This window comes from Mesoplodon mirus (genome assembly GCF_964341445.2).
Source record: "Mesoplodon mirus genome assembly, chromosome: X".
Classification (NCBI taxonomy): Eukaryota; Metazoa; Chordata; class Mammalia; order Artiodactyla; family Ziphiidae; genus Mesoplodon; species Mesoplodon mirus.
Window position 1 is genome coordinate 88,313,131 of NC_138981.1, and position 18,149 is coordinate 88,331,279.

The 18,149-nt window shown below is 44.4% G+C and overlaps 1 protein-coding gene across 1 annotated transcript in view; it reads right to left on the reverse strand.

Moving 5' to 3' along the window:
- Positions 1-2,431: 2,431 nt before the first annotated feature.
- The window catches only part of LOC309796255 (nuclear RNA export factor 2-like), a gene marked incomplete at its 5' end in the record, with an annotated part of 52,952 nt that continues 37,234 nt past the window's right edge, over positions 2,432-18,149 (reverse strand). The window contains 7 exon segments of the mRNA XM_082609299.1: positions 2,432-2,606; positions 2,742-2,802; positions 5,208-5,375; positions 5,917-5,989; positions 6,582-6,624; positions 6,720-6,742; positions 6,745-6,834. Coding sequence (XP_082465425.1) covers positions 2,562-2,606; positions 2,742-2,802; positions 5,208-5,375; positions 5,917-5,989; positions 6,582-6,624; positions 6,720-6,742; positions 6,745-6,834 — 503 coding nt within the window. The 3' untranslated portion in view covers positions 2,432-2,561.

Here is an 18,149-nt window from a genome sequence, read left to right on the forward strand (position 1 = left end):
GAAGAAGAGGAGATTAACTGGGAACCTTTAGGGAGAGTGGTACGTGTTCTATATGTTAATTAAGCTGGCGGTTATTCCTAACCCCTGTTTTTTACATGTAAGGAACCAGGCATCAGGAAAAGTTGGGTGAGTCATGTAAAGTGTTGCAGCTTATTAATCAGCGAGGAGATACTCACATCTGCTTATCAATGATAAATTGTCCTTGTTATGCTGCGTAAGGAGGCAACAGGTATAGTGCTTCACCCTAAGCACCTGGGAAGATGCTGACCCAGACACAAACATCCTTTTATACAAGCAAAGCATAGATCTGAATGAATAACTATTGTGCATTTCAATCACACATTTATAAACATAGTTGACACTGTCACGCGTTCCTTTGGCTTGACTTCTTAATGTTAATTATTACACATAAAAAAAAATAGGGCTTCCCTGTTGGCGCAGTGGTTGAGATTCCGCCTGCTGATGCGGGGGACATGGCTTCGTGCCTCAGCCCGGGAAGATCCCACATGCTGCGGATCGGCAGGGCCCCTGAGCCATGGACACTGAGCCTGCGCGTCTGGAGCCTGTGCTCCACAATGGGAGAGGCCACAACAGTGAAAGGCTCACGTAGCGCAAGAAAAACATCAACAACAAAACATAAGCATTCATTAATATCTTCTTCTGAGGAACCATACTGTAATATACAGTTTTATTTCCTGAGTTTTTTTTTTCACATTGTATCATGCGGTGTCAGGAAAATTCTGTCTTGCATTTTGCAACCTACCACTTAAACCCAATCTGTTTCCTTTTTAAAAAAATATCTTTAATGGAGTATAATTGCTTGCTTTACAATGGTGTGTTAGTTTCTGCTTTATAACAAAGTGAATCAGTTATATATATACATATGTTCCCATATCTCTTCCCTCTTGCTTCTCCCATGAGACTGGCAGCCACATTCACGGTGCTTCTTGCTGGTCCCAGGGGTCATAATATGGATCTTGTTCTCCCCCAAAACTGTGATTGTGCCTTCTGCCCTCTATGGAGGACCCCTGAGGGTATGACACAGAGGATGAGTTTTGTTTCCCACGGCCCCTCCCAGGCATGGAGTGGCTTTCTTGGTTGTGTCTCTCAAAAACATCTAAAAACGTATCGTACCCATAGCTGCCTGGGGCAAGGGAAAGAAGATAAGGCAAGCAGCAGAGAGCCCCCGAAGCCTGGGAAGGGTGAGGGTGATGAGGAAAATTCTTCGGGGAATAAGAGTTTTGAAGGGCATAGCAGAGATTCCAGAGTGCAATGCATATGTACAGGGTAGGACACAGGCTCAGCAAAGGTCTGACAGGAAGCCAAGCTTGCACATGTGGCTGACCTTTGGGCTCCTCAAAAGCTGGAGGTGAAGGCTAAGTCAGAGTTGGAGGCAGCCTGGCTAAGCATTGGTGGAGTGTCCCAGATCAGAAGCCAATCTGCAAAGACTAGACAATATTGTTTTCCTTTCCTTTTTGGCTCCAGGCCCTTCAGGAAATCTCTGTCAAGTCACTATCTGACCACTGATGAAATAGGACAACTTCTGCGAGCACGTATGACAAGGATTTCAATCTTTGCAAAAATACGTATCCCAAGGTGTGTATATACTACCATTTGTTTACCCACTCATGCCTTGATGGACAGATGGGTTGTTTCAACCTTTTGAATATAATGAGTAATGCTGCTGTGTGCATTCACGTACAATAATTTGTTTTGGCACCTCTTTCATTTCTCTTGGGTATACAGCTAGGAGTGCAGTAGCTGGGTCATATGGTACTTCTGTGTTTAATTTTGTGAGGAACCAACAAACTGTTCTCCACAGCAGCGAAACCATTTTTATCCCCACCAACAATGTACAGAAGTTCCAATTTCTCCACATCCTCACCAAAGCTCTTCTTGTTATGTTTCTTAAAAAAAAAAGCTACAGGCAATGTAGTAGGTGTGAAGTGGCATCCTATTGTGTCTTTGATTTGCGTTTACTTAACGACTAATAGATTTTCCTCTGATCATTGCTTTTGCTCTGTCACACAAGTTTTGGTATGCTGTGTTTCCATTTACAATTGTCTAAATGTATTTTTAAATTTCCCTACTTGATGCATGATATATGTAAACCCATCTAGCTGGGACATAAAGGAGTTTTGACGCATGCACTTTAAATCCCATTGCTATCCCATTTTTGTGCAGAATCTTCATGTTTTATAAATGGAAAAAAATTGTATAAAAACCCCACTTGTTTGGGTTAGAAGTTGCCTCGTCCTCGGGGAGGAAGGCAGGGACGTTCAGGCTTGGACCTACTGGCTCGTGATTGGGGAAGGGAAGAGCAATGGAGGACACACGATATACAGCTTGCAACAGCACTCTTTATTATGAAACCAAACAGCAATCGTGAGTGGGGAAAAGACACAGAACAGCCGACCCTTCAAGTGGCTATGTTACCTGGCCTACAACGTAACTTTGGATTCTTGGTCAGCGAGGCCTCCAACCCTAGGCATGGACGTGACCTGAGGCTGGAGATAAAAGATGATGTGGATGAAGACAAGGATGACATCCAAGGGCTCCTTTTAGGGGATTTCTTTGAAGGCCTCCTCTGGGATCTTGTCCTCGGTCTGGAGAGAAGGAGTCGGAATGTCAGAAGAGCCCGCTCCCCAAGTTCCATTCCCAGGACACTGACCTCCACCTTCTTGGCCTCCCTGAAGGCCCAGAAATGTTCATCTTTACCCCACTTGATTCCCAGACCTCACCTTGAGCATACTGCAGACCTGACCAGCTCTGGTGCAGTTCCATTCGTTGTCCTGAAGGCACCTGCAGTCGTGATCTCCATTAGTATGACAGTACAGTCACGCTGACCATGCAATGCCACCACTAAATCTATGCCACTTTCTTGCTGAGACACATGTACCAGTATGAACACTATGTGTAATGACGAAGAAAGACCCAGTGAAATGCGAACCATCTATCACTAGCATTCATGCCCACTAGAATTCAAAACAGAAAAGTAGAGCTGGGCAAAAGAACAAGGGAATTCAATATATACTGATTAAGAAAGATGTTCAAGAAAATAACAAATGAAAAATTCTAAAGTACACGTCTCCAACCATCTTCTATTGAGATATAGTGCACACACCACTTTAAAGTATACAAATCAGTGCTTTTTCGTACATTCACATGATTGTGCAACCACCACAACTATCTAATTCCAGAGTACTTTTACCACCTCAAAAAGAAGCTCCTTAACCATTAGTGATCACTCCGTATTCCTCCCCGTCCCCCAGACCCTGGCAACCACTAATCTGCTTTTGGTCCCTGTGGATTTGCCGATTCTGGACATTTCATACAATATTTGACTTTTTGTGACTGGCTTCTTTCACTTAGCATCATGTTTTCAAGGTTCATCCATGTCATGATGTGTATCAGAACAGTATTCTTTTTTATGACTGAATAATATTCTACTATATGGAATGTACCAAGATTTATTCATCCATTCATCAGCTACAGGACATTTGGGTTGTTTCCACTTTTCGTCTATTATCAATAATGCTGCTATGAACGTTCCTGAACAAGTTTTAGAGTGTACACATGTTTTCATTTCTCCTGGTAGGATACTTAGGAGTGGGATTACTGGGTCTTATGGTAACTCCGTGTTTAACATTTTGGGGAAGTACCAAAATGTTTTCCCAAACCACTGCTCCCTTTTATATTCCCATCATAACACATGAGAATTCCAATGTCTCCACATCCTCACCAACACTTGTTATCATTCCTTTCACTAATTAAAGCCATCTTAGTGGGTGTGACCTGGTAACTCACTGTGGTTTCAATTTGCATTTCCTTGATGACTAACGATGTTGAGAAGTTTCTCATTTCCTTCCTGGCCATTTATATGTCTTCTTTGGAGAAATGTCCATTCAGAGCCTTCCCCCAGTTTAAAAACATTGGGGTGTTTGCCTTTTTATTGTTGAGTTGCAAGGGTTCTTCACATATTCTTGCCGGATATGTGATATGCAAATATTTTCTCCCATTCTGTTGGTGGGCTTGTCACCTTTTTGATACTGTGCTTTGATGCTCAAGAGGTTTGAATTTTGACGAAGTCAACAATTTATCTACTTTTTTTCTTTGGTCGCTTGTGCTTTTGGTGTCATATGTAAGAAATGATTGCCTAATTCGCGAAGACTTACACCTATGTTTCCTTCCCAGATTTTTATAGTCTTAGCTCTTACTTTTAGATCTTTGATCCATTTTCAGGCTAGGTTCGTACATGGTGTGTGAGTCAGGGGTCAAAATTCTTTGGTTTGCACACGGATACCCACTTGTCCCAGCACCATTTTTTGAAAACAATATTATTTTCCCATCAGATTTTTTCAGCACTCTGTCTGGTTGATAATCAGTTGACCATAAATGTGAGGGTTTATCTGCGGACTCTCAGTTCTATTCCACTGATTCATACACTGTCCACAGGCCAGTACCACGTAGTCTTTATTACTGTGGCTTTGTAGCAAGTTTTGAAATTGGGACGTGTGAGTCTTCTAACTTTGTTCTTCTCTTTCGAGATTGTTTTGGTGCATTTCCATATGAAGTTTAGGATAACCTTGTCAACTGTTGCAAAGAAGGAGTCTGATAGGGACTGCATTGAACCTAGTTTGCTCTGGGTAGTACTGCCATCATAATAATATTGCCTTCCAACCCATGAAAATGGAGTGTCTTTCCATTTACTTAGGTCTGCTTTATTTTTTTCAACAGCGTTTTACAGACTCTGGAATATGAGATTTGCACTTCTTTTGTTACATTTGTTTCAAAGCGTTGTACTATTTTGATGCCATGGTAGCTGGGCTTGCTTTCTTAATTTCATTTTCGGTTGTTCATTGCAAGTACATGGAAATACAAATAAGTTTTGTATATCGGTCTTGTATCCTGTAACTTTGGTGAACTTGGTTATCAGTTGTAGTAGGGTGTTTTGTTTTTTTGTTGGTTGGTTGGTGTGCGTGTGGATTGTCCTGGATTTTCCATATACAAGATAATATCACTGAGCATTATACTATCTTGAAAACCCTTTACACATATACTAGTATGATACCTTTCTCATGGGTTCACTTTTATTTTTGGAAGCAAAATATTCAAAAAGCTATTTTTCCAAATTGCTTTCGAGTTTCCATGATTCACTCCCCTACCGTTCCAACCCAACCTCATTCCCATACACACCCAGCACTCACTTCTGAGACCACTCGAGTTTCATCCCAGACAGGGTGGAGAAAGCCTGCACCATCTCCTGCTGCTCCTGGGAGAGGGAGGAGGGTGTAGGCATTGGGATGGAGAACGCACTCTGAGTCTCACTGGGGCTGGCGTCCCTCACAAACAGTTCGTCTTTCACAATGCATAGACTGGAGGATAAACGGGCACTCAGACAACTGGACAGATGGACCACCCCACACTCCAAACAACGATCCTGCTCCCACTGCCACTCAGCAACTAGATTCCTTCCATACCCCTGCTGTGTCTGTCTCCCAGGTTCCATAACTAGTACCTCTGCCCCTCCCCACAGAGCCCACCTTTGGAGAGACTGTCTATCACCTTCACTCGATTAATAGGTTTATCCCCAACCCACGGGCAATTTCACATTTACCCTTTACCACAGCCCAAGGGCTGGATGCTCTGATCCCCATTCTCGGAAGAAGACACTGAGTCACACAGAGGTCATGTGACTTGACCAAGATCACACAGTGAGTGAGTGTTGTGTCAAGGAGAGAACCCACAGGCCGATTTCAGAGCCCATGCTCTTCTTAACCACTAGGCTAGACTGCTCCTGGGATCTCCCTGCTGGCTTTCCACAGTACCGAGTAAACCTAAGGTCTGCACCACCACATTCCCATGCCCCTGAGCCCAGGCGGGGATGTGCATCCCCGCCCACTAAAGGGCTCTCACCTGCAGTAGCTGGCAGGGGTAGTGATGAAGGTCCGGGTGAAGGCACGCACACAGCCCTGAGAACTTCCTTCCACTTCAACAGCAAACAAACAACAGTACCCCTTAGAGCCGCACGTGCTCTACACGCTCACATGGTGTTGCCCAGTCAGGGTGTGACTGGACACTCATGCTGAGAGGGCAGCTGTTCACGGTTCCAGGGTGTCGGGATTGGGGAGGGCAACTATAGGAGCAGTCTGCGCCCAGTGACAGGGCCCCTGACAACCACTACACAAGTTCACGGGATGCATTTTTCACAGCCGCCCAAGAGGTGGATACTACTACCGCATTGTGCAAATGAGGAAACTGAGAGGTTAAGCAATGGCCCAAGTTCTAAGAGCAAGGATCTGGAATGAGAGCCACCAAACTCCACAGCCTGTGTCCCCAACACCCAGGGTGTGCAGGGCAGACAGGCGTGGACACACCTCAGACCTGGGGTGTCTGTGGGAAGACTGAGGGCTAGAGAACACAGGAGGAAGGGGAAGGGAGGGGAGGGGAGGTGAAGGAAAGAAAGGGAAGTAAATGGAAGGGAAGGGAAGGGGTCAGGGAAGCTGGGTGGTTCTGTACGTGAGCCTGGCCAGGGGGAGGCAGCAATGAGACATCAGGGGTGGGGGTCTACACACACTCACCTTTCTTGAACACCCCGCTGACGGAGAAACAGAGCATCATCTCCTGAAAGGGAAGAGCCCAGGCACCCAGTCACCACCTCCACCTCCTACCCACCCGCGGCTTCCTGGGCCCTCCCGAGGGAGGACGCAGGTGCACACCGTCTGGAACCACATGTCCACCCGAAGGAGCTGAAGTCATGCTGAGTCTTGGGCAACACACAGAGGGTGTGCACAATGACACGTTTTGTGTGCTTCAGCAGCTGGACCCGTAGGTCTGTGAAGAGAGGGGAAGCGAACAAAGGTCAGGGGCTGCCATGCCCTGGGCCCTATGATTGACCCCTTCACTGCCCTTTCCCACCCAGTCTTCCCATCGCACACTCATGGGGGTCCTTGAGCTTCTTTATATTCCTGCTGTCCTTGAAGTACTTGCACAAGCTGCTTCTAGGAGACAAAGAGCAACAGTGGGTGGTGGGTATATGCAGGAGCAGGCCTGTGTCTGCTGGGTAGCCACACGACCCAGGAGCAGAGTCTGGCCTGTGAAACTCACGGGGCTGGGTCCTCGGGGAGGAAGGGAATGGTCAGGGAGAAGCAGGCCTCCTCGAGATAAGCACAATGGATATGCTGTCGGTCTCCACACTCATGGATCAAGTAATACCTGAGGGAGAGTAATGAGGACAGTCGATCTCTGTGGTCTGGACCTCAAATGAGACTTGAGAACTCCGATGAGCAGACCTGTGCTTAGGTCTCCTCAACTCTCCTAGCCCTCCTCCCCTTGCTCAGATTCCCAAGGGTACTTACTGCTGCAGGAATTGCAGGACTAGACTCTTCAGTGTCACAGAGCCTATATAGCATTCCTGGAATCAAAAGGCATTTGAGATTGTGTGGCTGATAAGGGATCTGTGGCTCTCCTGCAACTCACCAAATGTTGTTTGATCCTCTTCATCACCTTGCAGGGCTTTATTATGTAGGGAGTGTCAATGTCAATGATAATTGGTGAGGGTAACTCCTGGCCATCCTGGAGAAAGGAAGAGGAAAACAGGAGTGGAGACCAGGGGAGTGGCCCTTGATGACGGGAAAAAATTTTGGTCAAGGAGGGTGAGGGTCAGAGGTCAGGTGTGAAAGGGCACTGGAAATTCCATGGGAAAGCTTACAGTGGATGTCTTCATCATGAGGTCTTGGATGTCTCTAATGTTATATGCAATTTGTGTGTGTGTGTGTGTATTTATGGGTATTTTTCCAGAAAGTATATCCATGTCATTTTCAGGAGTCCATGTGCCCCCAAATGGTTGAGGGTCTGATGCCAACATGTACTCTAGGCAAGAACCAAAGGGCTTGAGGGCAGGTGCAGAGGTCACCGACATTAGTAAGAGACAATGATTTTCGTAGGCACTTACCAGGCATAACAACTTTGGGAAACATTCTCTGATGGCCCTGTCCAAAACCAAAAATAGAGAAGAGGTGGTTGATAGTTCAAGGTTGCAATGCTTCCTTTGAGCTAAAACGCTAATACCAAAAACAGAGATCAGTGTGTTCTGGCCCAACCAGCAGCCCCATTTGCACACCTCTGCTTCTGATTTTAAGGGTTTTTGGTCCACTTCCCTGTTGAGCACTGAGCATCTGTCATCTTACTGTGTGAAAGGCACTGTCTCCTAATCTCTCTCAATACCTTCACTTTAATATTCTTTCCCTCCCAACCTTCCTCTCCTTCCCGTGGAGAGCTCCCACCCAGACTACCCAGATTCCCTTCTCCAGTGCCACAGGGGCCAGCATTTCAAACCCATGCTGCAGGGCTACCTTCCCCTCCCTTCCTCCAGGGCCCCATAGTTCTCCATAGTGGCTAAGAATAGAACTAAGAATAGTTCTAAGAATCTTAGAATGTAAAATTATACAGCCACTATGGAGAACACTATGGAGAACGTAACGCGCCGCTGTGGGGCCCTACCTGACTTCCAGGGGCTTGGCTGGCAGAGACCACAGAGTAGAAGGATGCATGTGACCTCAGGATTCAGGTGCCCTCAATCGTGAACTGTGACCGAGAGAACTGAGCCTCAGGAGACCACAGCATGTCCCATGACCGTAGAATATACACGACCAACAGCCGAAGGGTAGGTGCGGTGTTCACATGACAGCAGGTGCTTTGCCTGCCATGTGATGGTAGGGGCCACATCCCTGTTGACTCAGGGATCTGAAGATTCTGGTAGGCAGCGATCTTCACGAGATTAGAGATGGCTGAGCCTGATGTGTGACCAAGGGGGATATGTGACGGACCATAGCATCCATACGACTCTCAGAAGCAGGTCACCTTTGTGACTTGGAGGGCTGAGGCTTCCACATGCCACTAGCTCCTGAGGGCCACATGACAGGATGAATCCACATGATGGGCAGGGTTTAGGAGTCTGCCATGCTCTAGCGACTTGAAAAGCTGGATCCACCACATGATCATAGTGGCAATAGGTCCAGAGAGACTACACGAGCTCAGGGTTTAAGGGCTCATGGTGCTGACATGGCCAGTAGGTCTGGGCCTGCCACATAACTGTCTGGGCCTGCCACTTGATGGCCGCATCTGCGTGAACATAGCCATAGGAGCCCACGGTGCTCAAAAGCTGGGTCAGCCTCCTGAGTGTAGCATAGTGACAGTAGGGTTCTCCCGGCTGCGTGTTTCAGGAGGCCGTTCTCTTCACGAGAGCTGGAGATCTGAGATTGCCCACATTCCTGGGCTTCCCGTTGATGGTGGTGCCTCCGGACGTTCTTCCTCAGAACACAAGCTGGCTTCACCTGCCCCAACCCCTTTTTAATGTGCTAATGTGCTTCGTTCGTGTGCTAATTTTTTTCCCTAATAACACGTGAGATTTAACACATAAATTAACACATAGCAATGGACTAGGTCCTCCCTGAATCCATAAACATTGCCATGTTTTAGGGACTACTTCAAAAACCTAAGCGGTGGGTACAGGTAAGATTTGTTGGCATAATTTCATGCAAGTCTAAGAGAAATTAAAGCAAACTCAATACGTGAATTTTAGCTGTTAATTTGAAAACAATGTATATAATGATTACTACGTGTCAGGCACGTTAAAACGTCAACTCCTTTAATAGTGGCAATTCTATCAACTAGGTACTATGATTATTATTCGAGTTTTCACAGATGAGAAAGTGGAAGCACAGATGTGTTAAGTCACTTGCCTAAGTGGTAACTGAACCTATAGGTTCCAAACCAGGGTTTACTCCCAGGCACTCTGGCTCCAGACTTTGTGTTTCGATCACCCACAAGAGTCTCCAAAGAAAATTAAGAATAATTCATTCTACCTTATTCAGACTAAGCGGAAAGGCATCCACAGTTACTGAAAAGATGAGATCATAGAGGACCTCTTTAAAGTGCCATTTAAATAATTTCCAGTACTACCAGTAATTAGAACTAATCGTAGCTGAAGCCAGTTAAGGCCCTTGGATTCATTTTAAGGTATAAATATAAACTTATCCTTAATAAGTGAAGTATATATGTATATAAAAGGTGGCATAAAATGCTAGACGTTAGTTGAAAACGTTTCCTTCTTTTATTTTTAAACACTCTAAAGATAAATATTGCAGACTTTATGGCTCTTTACAGAATTCCAAAAGTTAAAAGTAAGCATAATCTGAATTAGATATTACTGCACTTATATTTTGTTTGCATCTTCCTAGAAAGGACAGAGAAAGGGAAAGGAGAATATACAATAGAATTTTCGGTTTTTTTTAATTGCAGTTTTACCAACACCTCTTTTGCTGATTTGTGTGGAAAACTGAAGATCTGTGTGTATATCTAAAAGAGGTTTGATGTGATCTTGCCCGTTTGCTGGCTTAGGCAAACTTAATGCTATACAAGCCGTGCCATTATTTTGCTGGCACCCTGGAATGTGGCATGGCTACATAAATAACCTGAAGAATATACAACAGACCAAATTTTGCACCATGGTTAAATTTGAATATACTAGTAAAGATAACAGACTGTAGTTGTAAGCGTATTGAAGGAAGTAGTGATTTTTTGGAGTGACTCTGTTTGGGCACATTGGTGTTACTTAGATAATTTTGGAAAATTATTTATGGGACATATGTAAATGCAGGGTATGAAAATGGAGCCACGTGTTTACAATAGAGCCTGTTATGAAAACTCAAGATGGATTTAGGAAGCATCTGTATACAATCACTGGATGGAATCTGCCATCATGACCTGATGTCTGTCCCAACTGTAGCTTCTGTAATGGACGAATCCACTAATGGTGATTGAGGTCAACTTCTTTCACCAAAAGGCAAACCCAGGAGTTCTAATTATAACTTTCTTGCAAAGGGTTAGATATTCTCCTGTCAGAACTAATGGTCGTATCATTTATTCTTGCCCTGCGATGATTACCAGCAGTTATTTAAGGATTAAAGTATATTTAGTTACACCAGTGGGTGCCTGTCAGCTATATCTAAGATACATTGGGGAAGGGACGCTAAGGCTTTGGATAAAGCCCTATATGAACACAGCTTATGTGAGCTAGGCAGCTTAGGCACTGCACGTATCAGGTGCTGTGTCTGTTTAGGTGAGGCAGGCTGATAAGCTATTCTTCTTGAATGTTGTTTGGCAAGGTTTACTGGGAACAACTTTTACTTCTTTTATATTTCTGTTTTGGGGTGGACGTTTTGGAGGTCAGTGCTAGTGGCTTTGTTTAACACAGAGAAATGGGAAAGGAGAATAGCAGACATTTGTGATGCTGCTAAATTAAACACAAATACTCAAATGCTTTTGGTTCAAACACAAATATGTACAACTCAAGTAGAGGTCCTAAGTGAATTTACTTTCACAAAGTAAAATTGACTTAATATGGTAACATTATCCAAGAGAACTTATCAGATATTGCTGTACTTTTATAGAAATGGTAATCGAAACATGTTTTTCTTTGTTCCTTTAAGAAGCTCGTTAATTAACTAGAAGTGACTTTACTGTCAGTGTCAAGCAATGGGAAAGAAGAGAAACAATTGTAGATAGTGCTCCCTGTCAGATTACTCAGTGTGCTCCCTTCCCCCAGCACAGTGTAAATTTTAACAGCTCTAAGTGATGAGCTCATTCTTGGGGACTACCACAGCGAGGAAACAAAAAATTACATCCACAGTGAAAACTTCTTTTGAGGCCAAAGGATGATAAGGGTCGAGAAGGCAGGGATCCCTTTCACGGTTTTTGCTCATAAACTATGTCATTTGTGATAGTATGATTCTCTGGTACAGTTTGAAAATCCCTTCCGGGTGAAGACCATTTAAAAATTAAATAAGTGTGTTTCAAGGCTTTAAAAATTATTAGACAGGGAGAATTGAAGTGGTCCTAGCTTGGCTCTTATTATCCACTCACTGTAACTACTTTTTTGCCACACCCCTCAAATAATTCTAACTATAGTCTTTGAAAGTATTGTGATATGTGTTTTTACGTAAACAGCCACATTGTTTTCTTGTTACGATATCACACTGCCATCTACTGCTGGTGGATATGTTCCCATATGATGTAAATGAGTGACATTTGCCAGCTTTCTTTAGGATAGAAGCAGGCTTTGAGGACTAAGTCATATCAATGAACTCTGCATTTTCATCACATCACCAGATGATGTTTTAATTATCTAATTCATGTAGCCTGTTTGGGTCCAAAGATCATCTAAAATGTACATGATGCTCTACCTTTTTTCCCCCACAAAATCTGGAAAAACCTGGCATATCATGGGCTCTCTAAAAACTGAGAGGCACTTGCAATAGGTAACTATCACTGGATTCTGAAATTCTAATTTAGTCTAGTGTATCTGTTTTTATATGGGACACGTTGATGCAATTCAAAGTCTCCCAAATAGGGAGGAGTATCAAGATGGTGCAGTAGAAGTATGTGGAGCTCACCTCTCCCTACAAACACATTAAAAATACCCCTATATGTGAGGCAGTTCTCACAGAAAACCAACTGGAAACTGGCAGAAGATCTCCGACACAACCAAAGCTGCAAGGAATATCTCTACATATCCAGGAAGGACAGGAAAAAATTTTAAAGGCATGAGGACGGTCCTGGCACCGCTGGGAGAGATCTGTAAAGGAGACAAGGTACACATAGGCAGACCCTTGCCCCGGGGAGCCCCCTTGCCTGCTGGAAAAGCCGCTGGGATTGATGGAGGGGCTGGAAAAGCCTAAATTCTACTCACAAGGAGTGCATGCATGCTGGCTTGCTAACAATCAGGGCAGAGAGAGACAGGCACTGGCGGCTGCTGCCTTGCTGCACTTCCCAATCCAAAGCACACACAAGGTGGTGGGGCCACAGATGCACACAGCAGCTGAGCATTGAATCTTAGGTAGACTGGTCCAGGGAGAGGACCTGATCTAGATGTGTGGAGACAGACCACAGGGCCTGGGGTATGGTCTGGGCAAAACCAAGGATCCCATTGTCAGCCTGCACATAGTGGGGGCAGGTCCTGCCACAGTGCCCATTATCAGTGTGCACACAGTGGGGGCAGGTCTGGCCATGGTGGACTTTGCCAGCACGTGCTCCAGATGGCGCCATGGAAAGGCAGAGCAGCTGGGCACTGCATCTCGGTTGGATGGGCGCTGGGCAGGAGTATGCAGTTGTTCTTTTCACGGTGGGAGCACACTGGCCCCGCTCACTCTACACCATAGCTTGGAGCCAGATCTGGAGCTGACAGGTCCTGGGAGAGTTCTGACACAGAGGCAGCCCAGGTTCCAGGCAGTGGCACAACCACCTCAATTCCTGCAGCCACAGGGCTCCAGCCCCCAGCACCAGCCTACTGCACACCACATCCCAGCACTAGGTCTGGGGTGAACACAACAGAGAAAGAGATGCAACCATGGGCTGCTTCTGGGCAGAGCCATGGATGCCTGCACTGGAGGCACATAGGTTTGCAGTGACCACACGGACCTCATTAGCTTCAGTGGTCACCTCCTTTGCATCAGGGCATGGGCTCAGGGGCAGTGGAACCTGACTGAACCTGACCCTCAGGGCTTCTGCTCCAACAGCTGGGAATCAGACCCCAGCCCCAACAGGGCTGTGACAGCCATAATGCAAAGAGGAGGCCCCAGCCAAGAACCAGTGCAGGCTCTGGTCAACACAACTTCAAGCACACACCGTATCAAGGGAACAAGGGCCAGCACTCTTTAAGGAAATACGTGGCAAGCACCCACACCAAAACCAGCCCTTGCACCAAAAATATTGGACTCATACCGTCTACAGAGGGATCCTCCAACCTAAAAACACCCCTTCAAGAACACAGTAGATTCATTCCTGTCCTAAATTCAGAGACGAAGAAAGTTAAGTAGAATGAAAAACAGAGACACTATTCCCAATAACAAGAACAAGAAAAATCCCCTGAAGGAATAAATAATGAAGGAGACCTCACCAGTCTACTAGACCCCAGATTCAGAAAGGAGGTAAGGCAAAGGCTAAAGAAATTAAGGAAGATTATTGATAGAAATGCAGATCACTGCAACAAGGAAATAGAAACTATAAAGAGAAATCAATCAAACTGGACAATTCAATTGCTGAGATAAAAAACAAACTAAAAGCAATAAATAGCAGACTAACCAAAGCAGAAGAATAAATAAGTGATCTGGAAGATAGAATAATGGAAATCACCAAATGAGAACAGCAGACAGAAAGACAAATTTTTTAAAGTGAAGAAAACATATGAGATCTATAGGATAATATAAAGCATGCGTAATATGCATAATCATATGCATAATGGGCACAGTCATATGCATAATAGGGGTACCAGAAGAAGAGGAGAGAGAAAGGGGGATAGAAAATGTATTTGAAGAAATTATGGCTGAAAACTTCCCAAACCTAAAGAAGAAAACTGATATCCAGGTACAGGAAGCACAGAGGGTCCCACACAAGAAGAATCCAAATAGAGTGACAGCAAGACGTAGCATAATTAAAATGGCAAAAGTGAAAGATATAGAGAACTACAAAGTCAACTGGAAAACAGGGTTTAAAATGGCAGTAAGTACATACTTATCAATAATTACTTTAAATATCAGTGGACTAAATGCTCCCATCAAAAGACAGAGTGGCTGAATGGATAAAAAAAAAAAAACCAAGAACCTACAATATGCTGCCTATAAGAGACTCACTTCAGGGCACAAGACACAGACAGATTGAAAGTGAGGAGATGGAAAGCTATTTCATGCAAATCGAAACAACAAGAAAGCGGGGTGAGCAATACACATATCAGACAAAATAGACTTAAAACAAAGTCCATAAAGACAAAGAAGGACATTATGTAATGATAAAGGGATCAATAAAGAAGAGGATATTACACTTGTTAGCATATATACACCCAATATAGGAGCACCTAAATATATACAACAAATACTTACAGACATAAAGGGAGAAATTAACAGGAATACTCTAATACTAGGAGACTTTAACACCTCACTGACAACAATGGACACATCTTCCAGACAGAAAATCAGTATGGCAACAGAGGCCCTAAATGACACAATAGACCACTTGGACTTAATTTTTACCTACAGGACACTACATCCCCAAATAAACAGAATACACATTCTTTTCAAGCGTGCAAGGCACGTTCTCTAGGAGAGGCCACATACTAGGACAGAAAACAAACCTCAACACCTTTAAGAGGATAGAAGTGACTTCAAGCATCTTTTATTACCACAATGTTATGAAACTAGAAATCAACCACAGAAAGAAAAATGGGAAAAGAATGAATACATGGAGACTGAACAACATGCTACCAAAAAACCAGTGGGTCAGTGATGAAATCAAAGAAGAAATCAGGAAATACTTCAAGACAAATGACAATGAAAACACAACCTTCCAAAATCTATGTGATGCAGCAAAAGCAATTCTCAGAGGGAAGTACAAAGTGATTCAGGCCTTCCTCAAGGAACAAGAAAAATCTCAAATAAACAAAAAGAGAAAAAGAATTCGAAAGAGAAGAACGAAAAAATTCCCAAAGTCAGTTCTTTGGGAAAGATCAGAGGGAAATAATTAAAATAGAGGTAAAAATAGAAAAGATCAATAAAACCAAGGGCTAGATTTTTGAAAAGACAAACAAAATCGACAAACTTCTAGCCAGGCTCACCAAGAAAAAAAGGGAAAGGGCCCAAATAAACAAAATAAGAAATGAAACAGAAGCAACAACTAATACCAGAAAAATACAAAAAATTAAACTCACAAAAACCAAAACACATAAGAGAATACTATGAACAGTTATATGCCAGAAAATTAGACAACCAAGAAGAAATGGACAAGTTTCTAGAAATATACAGCCTGCCAAATTTGAGTCAAGAAGGAACAGATAATTTGAACAGACCCATCACTAGAAGTGAAATAGAATCTGTAATTAAAACAAAACAAAAACTCCCTGCAAACAAAAGTCCAGTACCAGACAGCTTCACCAGTGAATTGTACCAAACATACATAGAATTTATACCTATACTTCTCAAACTCTCCCAAAAGGTTGAAGAGGAGGGAACAGTCCCAAATTCATTCTATGAAGCCACCATCACCTTGCTACCAAAAGCAGACAAAGACACTATCAAAAAAGATAATTACAGGCCAATATCTGTGAAGAATATAGATGCAAAAATCCTCAACCACATATTAGCAAACCGAATCCAACACTACATTAAAAAGGATCATACACCGTGATCCAGTTGGATTCATTCCAGTTGCTCTGATAGCCTTATGGGAGTTCCCCTCCCATAAGGCTTTATTGTTGCTTTTCCCTTGCTGCTTTTAATATTCTCTCTTTATCTTTAATTTTTGCCATTCTAACTCCAGTGTGTCTTGGTGTGGTCTCCTTTGGCTTGACCCTGTTTGGGACTCTCTGTGCTTACTAAACCTGGATATCTCTTTCCTTTCCCAGGTTAGGGATGTTTTCAGCTATCATGTCTTCACATATGTTCTCTGCCCCTTTCTCTTTCTCTTTCTCTTCTCCTTCTCAGACCCCTATAATGCAAATGTTAGTACACTTGCTGTTGTCCCAGAGGTCTCTTAAACTGCCCTATTTCTTTTTCTCTTTTTTCCTTCTTCTATTCTGCTTCAGTTATTTCTTCTACACCATCTTCCAGCTTGCTCGTCCATTCCTCTGCATCATTTCATTTACTGTTGATTCTGTGTAGTGTATGTTTCATTTCAGTTATTGTATTCTTCTCTGTGTGGTTCTTCTTCATATTTTCGAAATCTTTGTTAAAAACTTCTCACTCTGTTCATCCAATCTTCTCCTGAGTTCTTTGATCATCTTTATTATCATTACCCTGAACTCTTTACCAGGTAGATCTCCTATCAGCACTTCACTTTGTTCTTCTTCTGGGGTTTTATTGTGTTCCTTTGTTTGGAATAGATTCCTCTGTTGCCTCATTTTGTCCAATTTTCTATTTTGTTTCTCTGTATCTGGTAGGTTGGCTATATTTCCCAACCGTAGAGAAGTGGCTTTTTGTAGGAGATGTCCTGTGTGTCCCAGCTGAGCTCTCCCCTCTGGTCACCAGAGCTACATGCTCTAAGGGTGCCCCCTGTTAGGGCTGCGTGTGTCCTTCTGTTGTGAACAGCACACTACTGTGCATGGTGTGGTAGGTTTGGCTGGCCCCTGTTCCAGTGGGTTGCCAGGCCCTGCCTTGTGCAGAGGCTGGTGACCACTGGCGAGTGAGGCTGTTTCATGAGGCTACTGGCTGCAGTGCCTCAAGAAGTCCCGAGATTAGCGCTGGCCCATTGGTGGGTGGTTCTAGGCTCTGCAGTGTGTGGTGGTGGGGCTAGAGGTCCTGTATGTAGTGTCAGCCTGCTGGTGGGCAGGGCCAGTTCCACATGGCTGGCTGCCGGGTTTTGGGGTATCCAAAATCTAGTGTTGGCCCACTGTTGAGTGGGGCTGGATCCCAGGGCAGTTGGCTGTGGGGGCCAAGGTGTCTTGGAACTGGTGTTGGCCTGCTGGTGGTTGGGGCTTTGGCCCAGAGAGTCCTGGAGGTAGTGTTGTCTCACTGGTGGGCACAGCCAGGTTCCTGGGTCTCTGACTGCTGGGCCTCGGAGTCCTGAAGCTAGTGTCAGTTTGCTGGTGTGTGGGGCCAGTTCCTGACATAGCTGTGTATGGGGTCTGGTGTGTCCCAAGGCTGGCTTCATCCCACTGATGAGTGGGGCCAGATCCAGGAGCAGCTGGTTGAGGGGCCCAATGTGTCCCAGAGCTGGTGCCAGGCTGTTGGTGTATGGGCTGGGTCCTGGTATGCCAGGCGGCAGGGCTGTGGTGGTTCTTGGGCTAGTGTTCCCAGAGGAATATTCCTTTTTACATATTTACAAATATGTACACTAACAGAAGATGTTCTTTAATTTTATTACATTTTTATAAGACTGAATTTCTTCTAAAAGCTTGAAGCTTTTTTTTTTTTTTTTTTTGCGGTACGTGGGCCTCTCACTGTTATGGCCTCTCCCATTGCGGAGCACAGGCTCAGCGGCCATGACTCACGGACGCAGCCGCTCTGCGACATGGGGGATCTTCCTGGACCGGGGCACGATCCCGTGCCCCTGCACCGGCAGGCAGAATCTCAACCACTGCGCCACCAGGGAAGCCCAGCTTG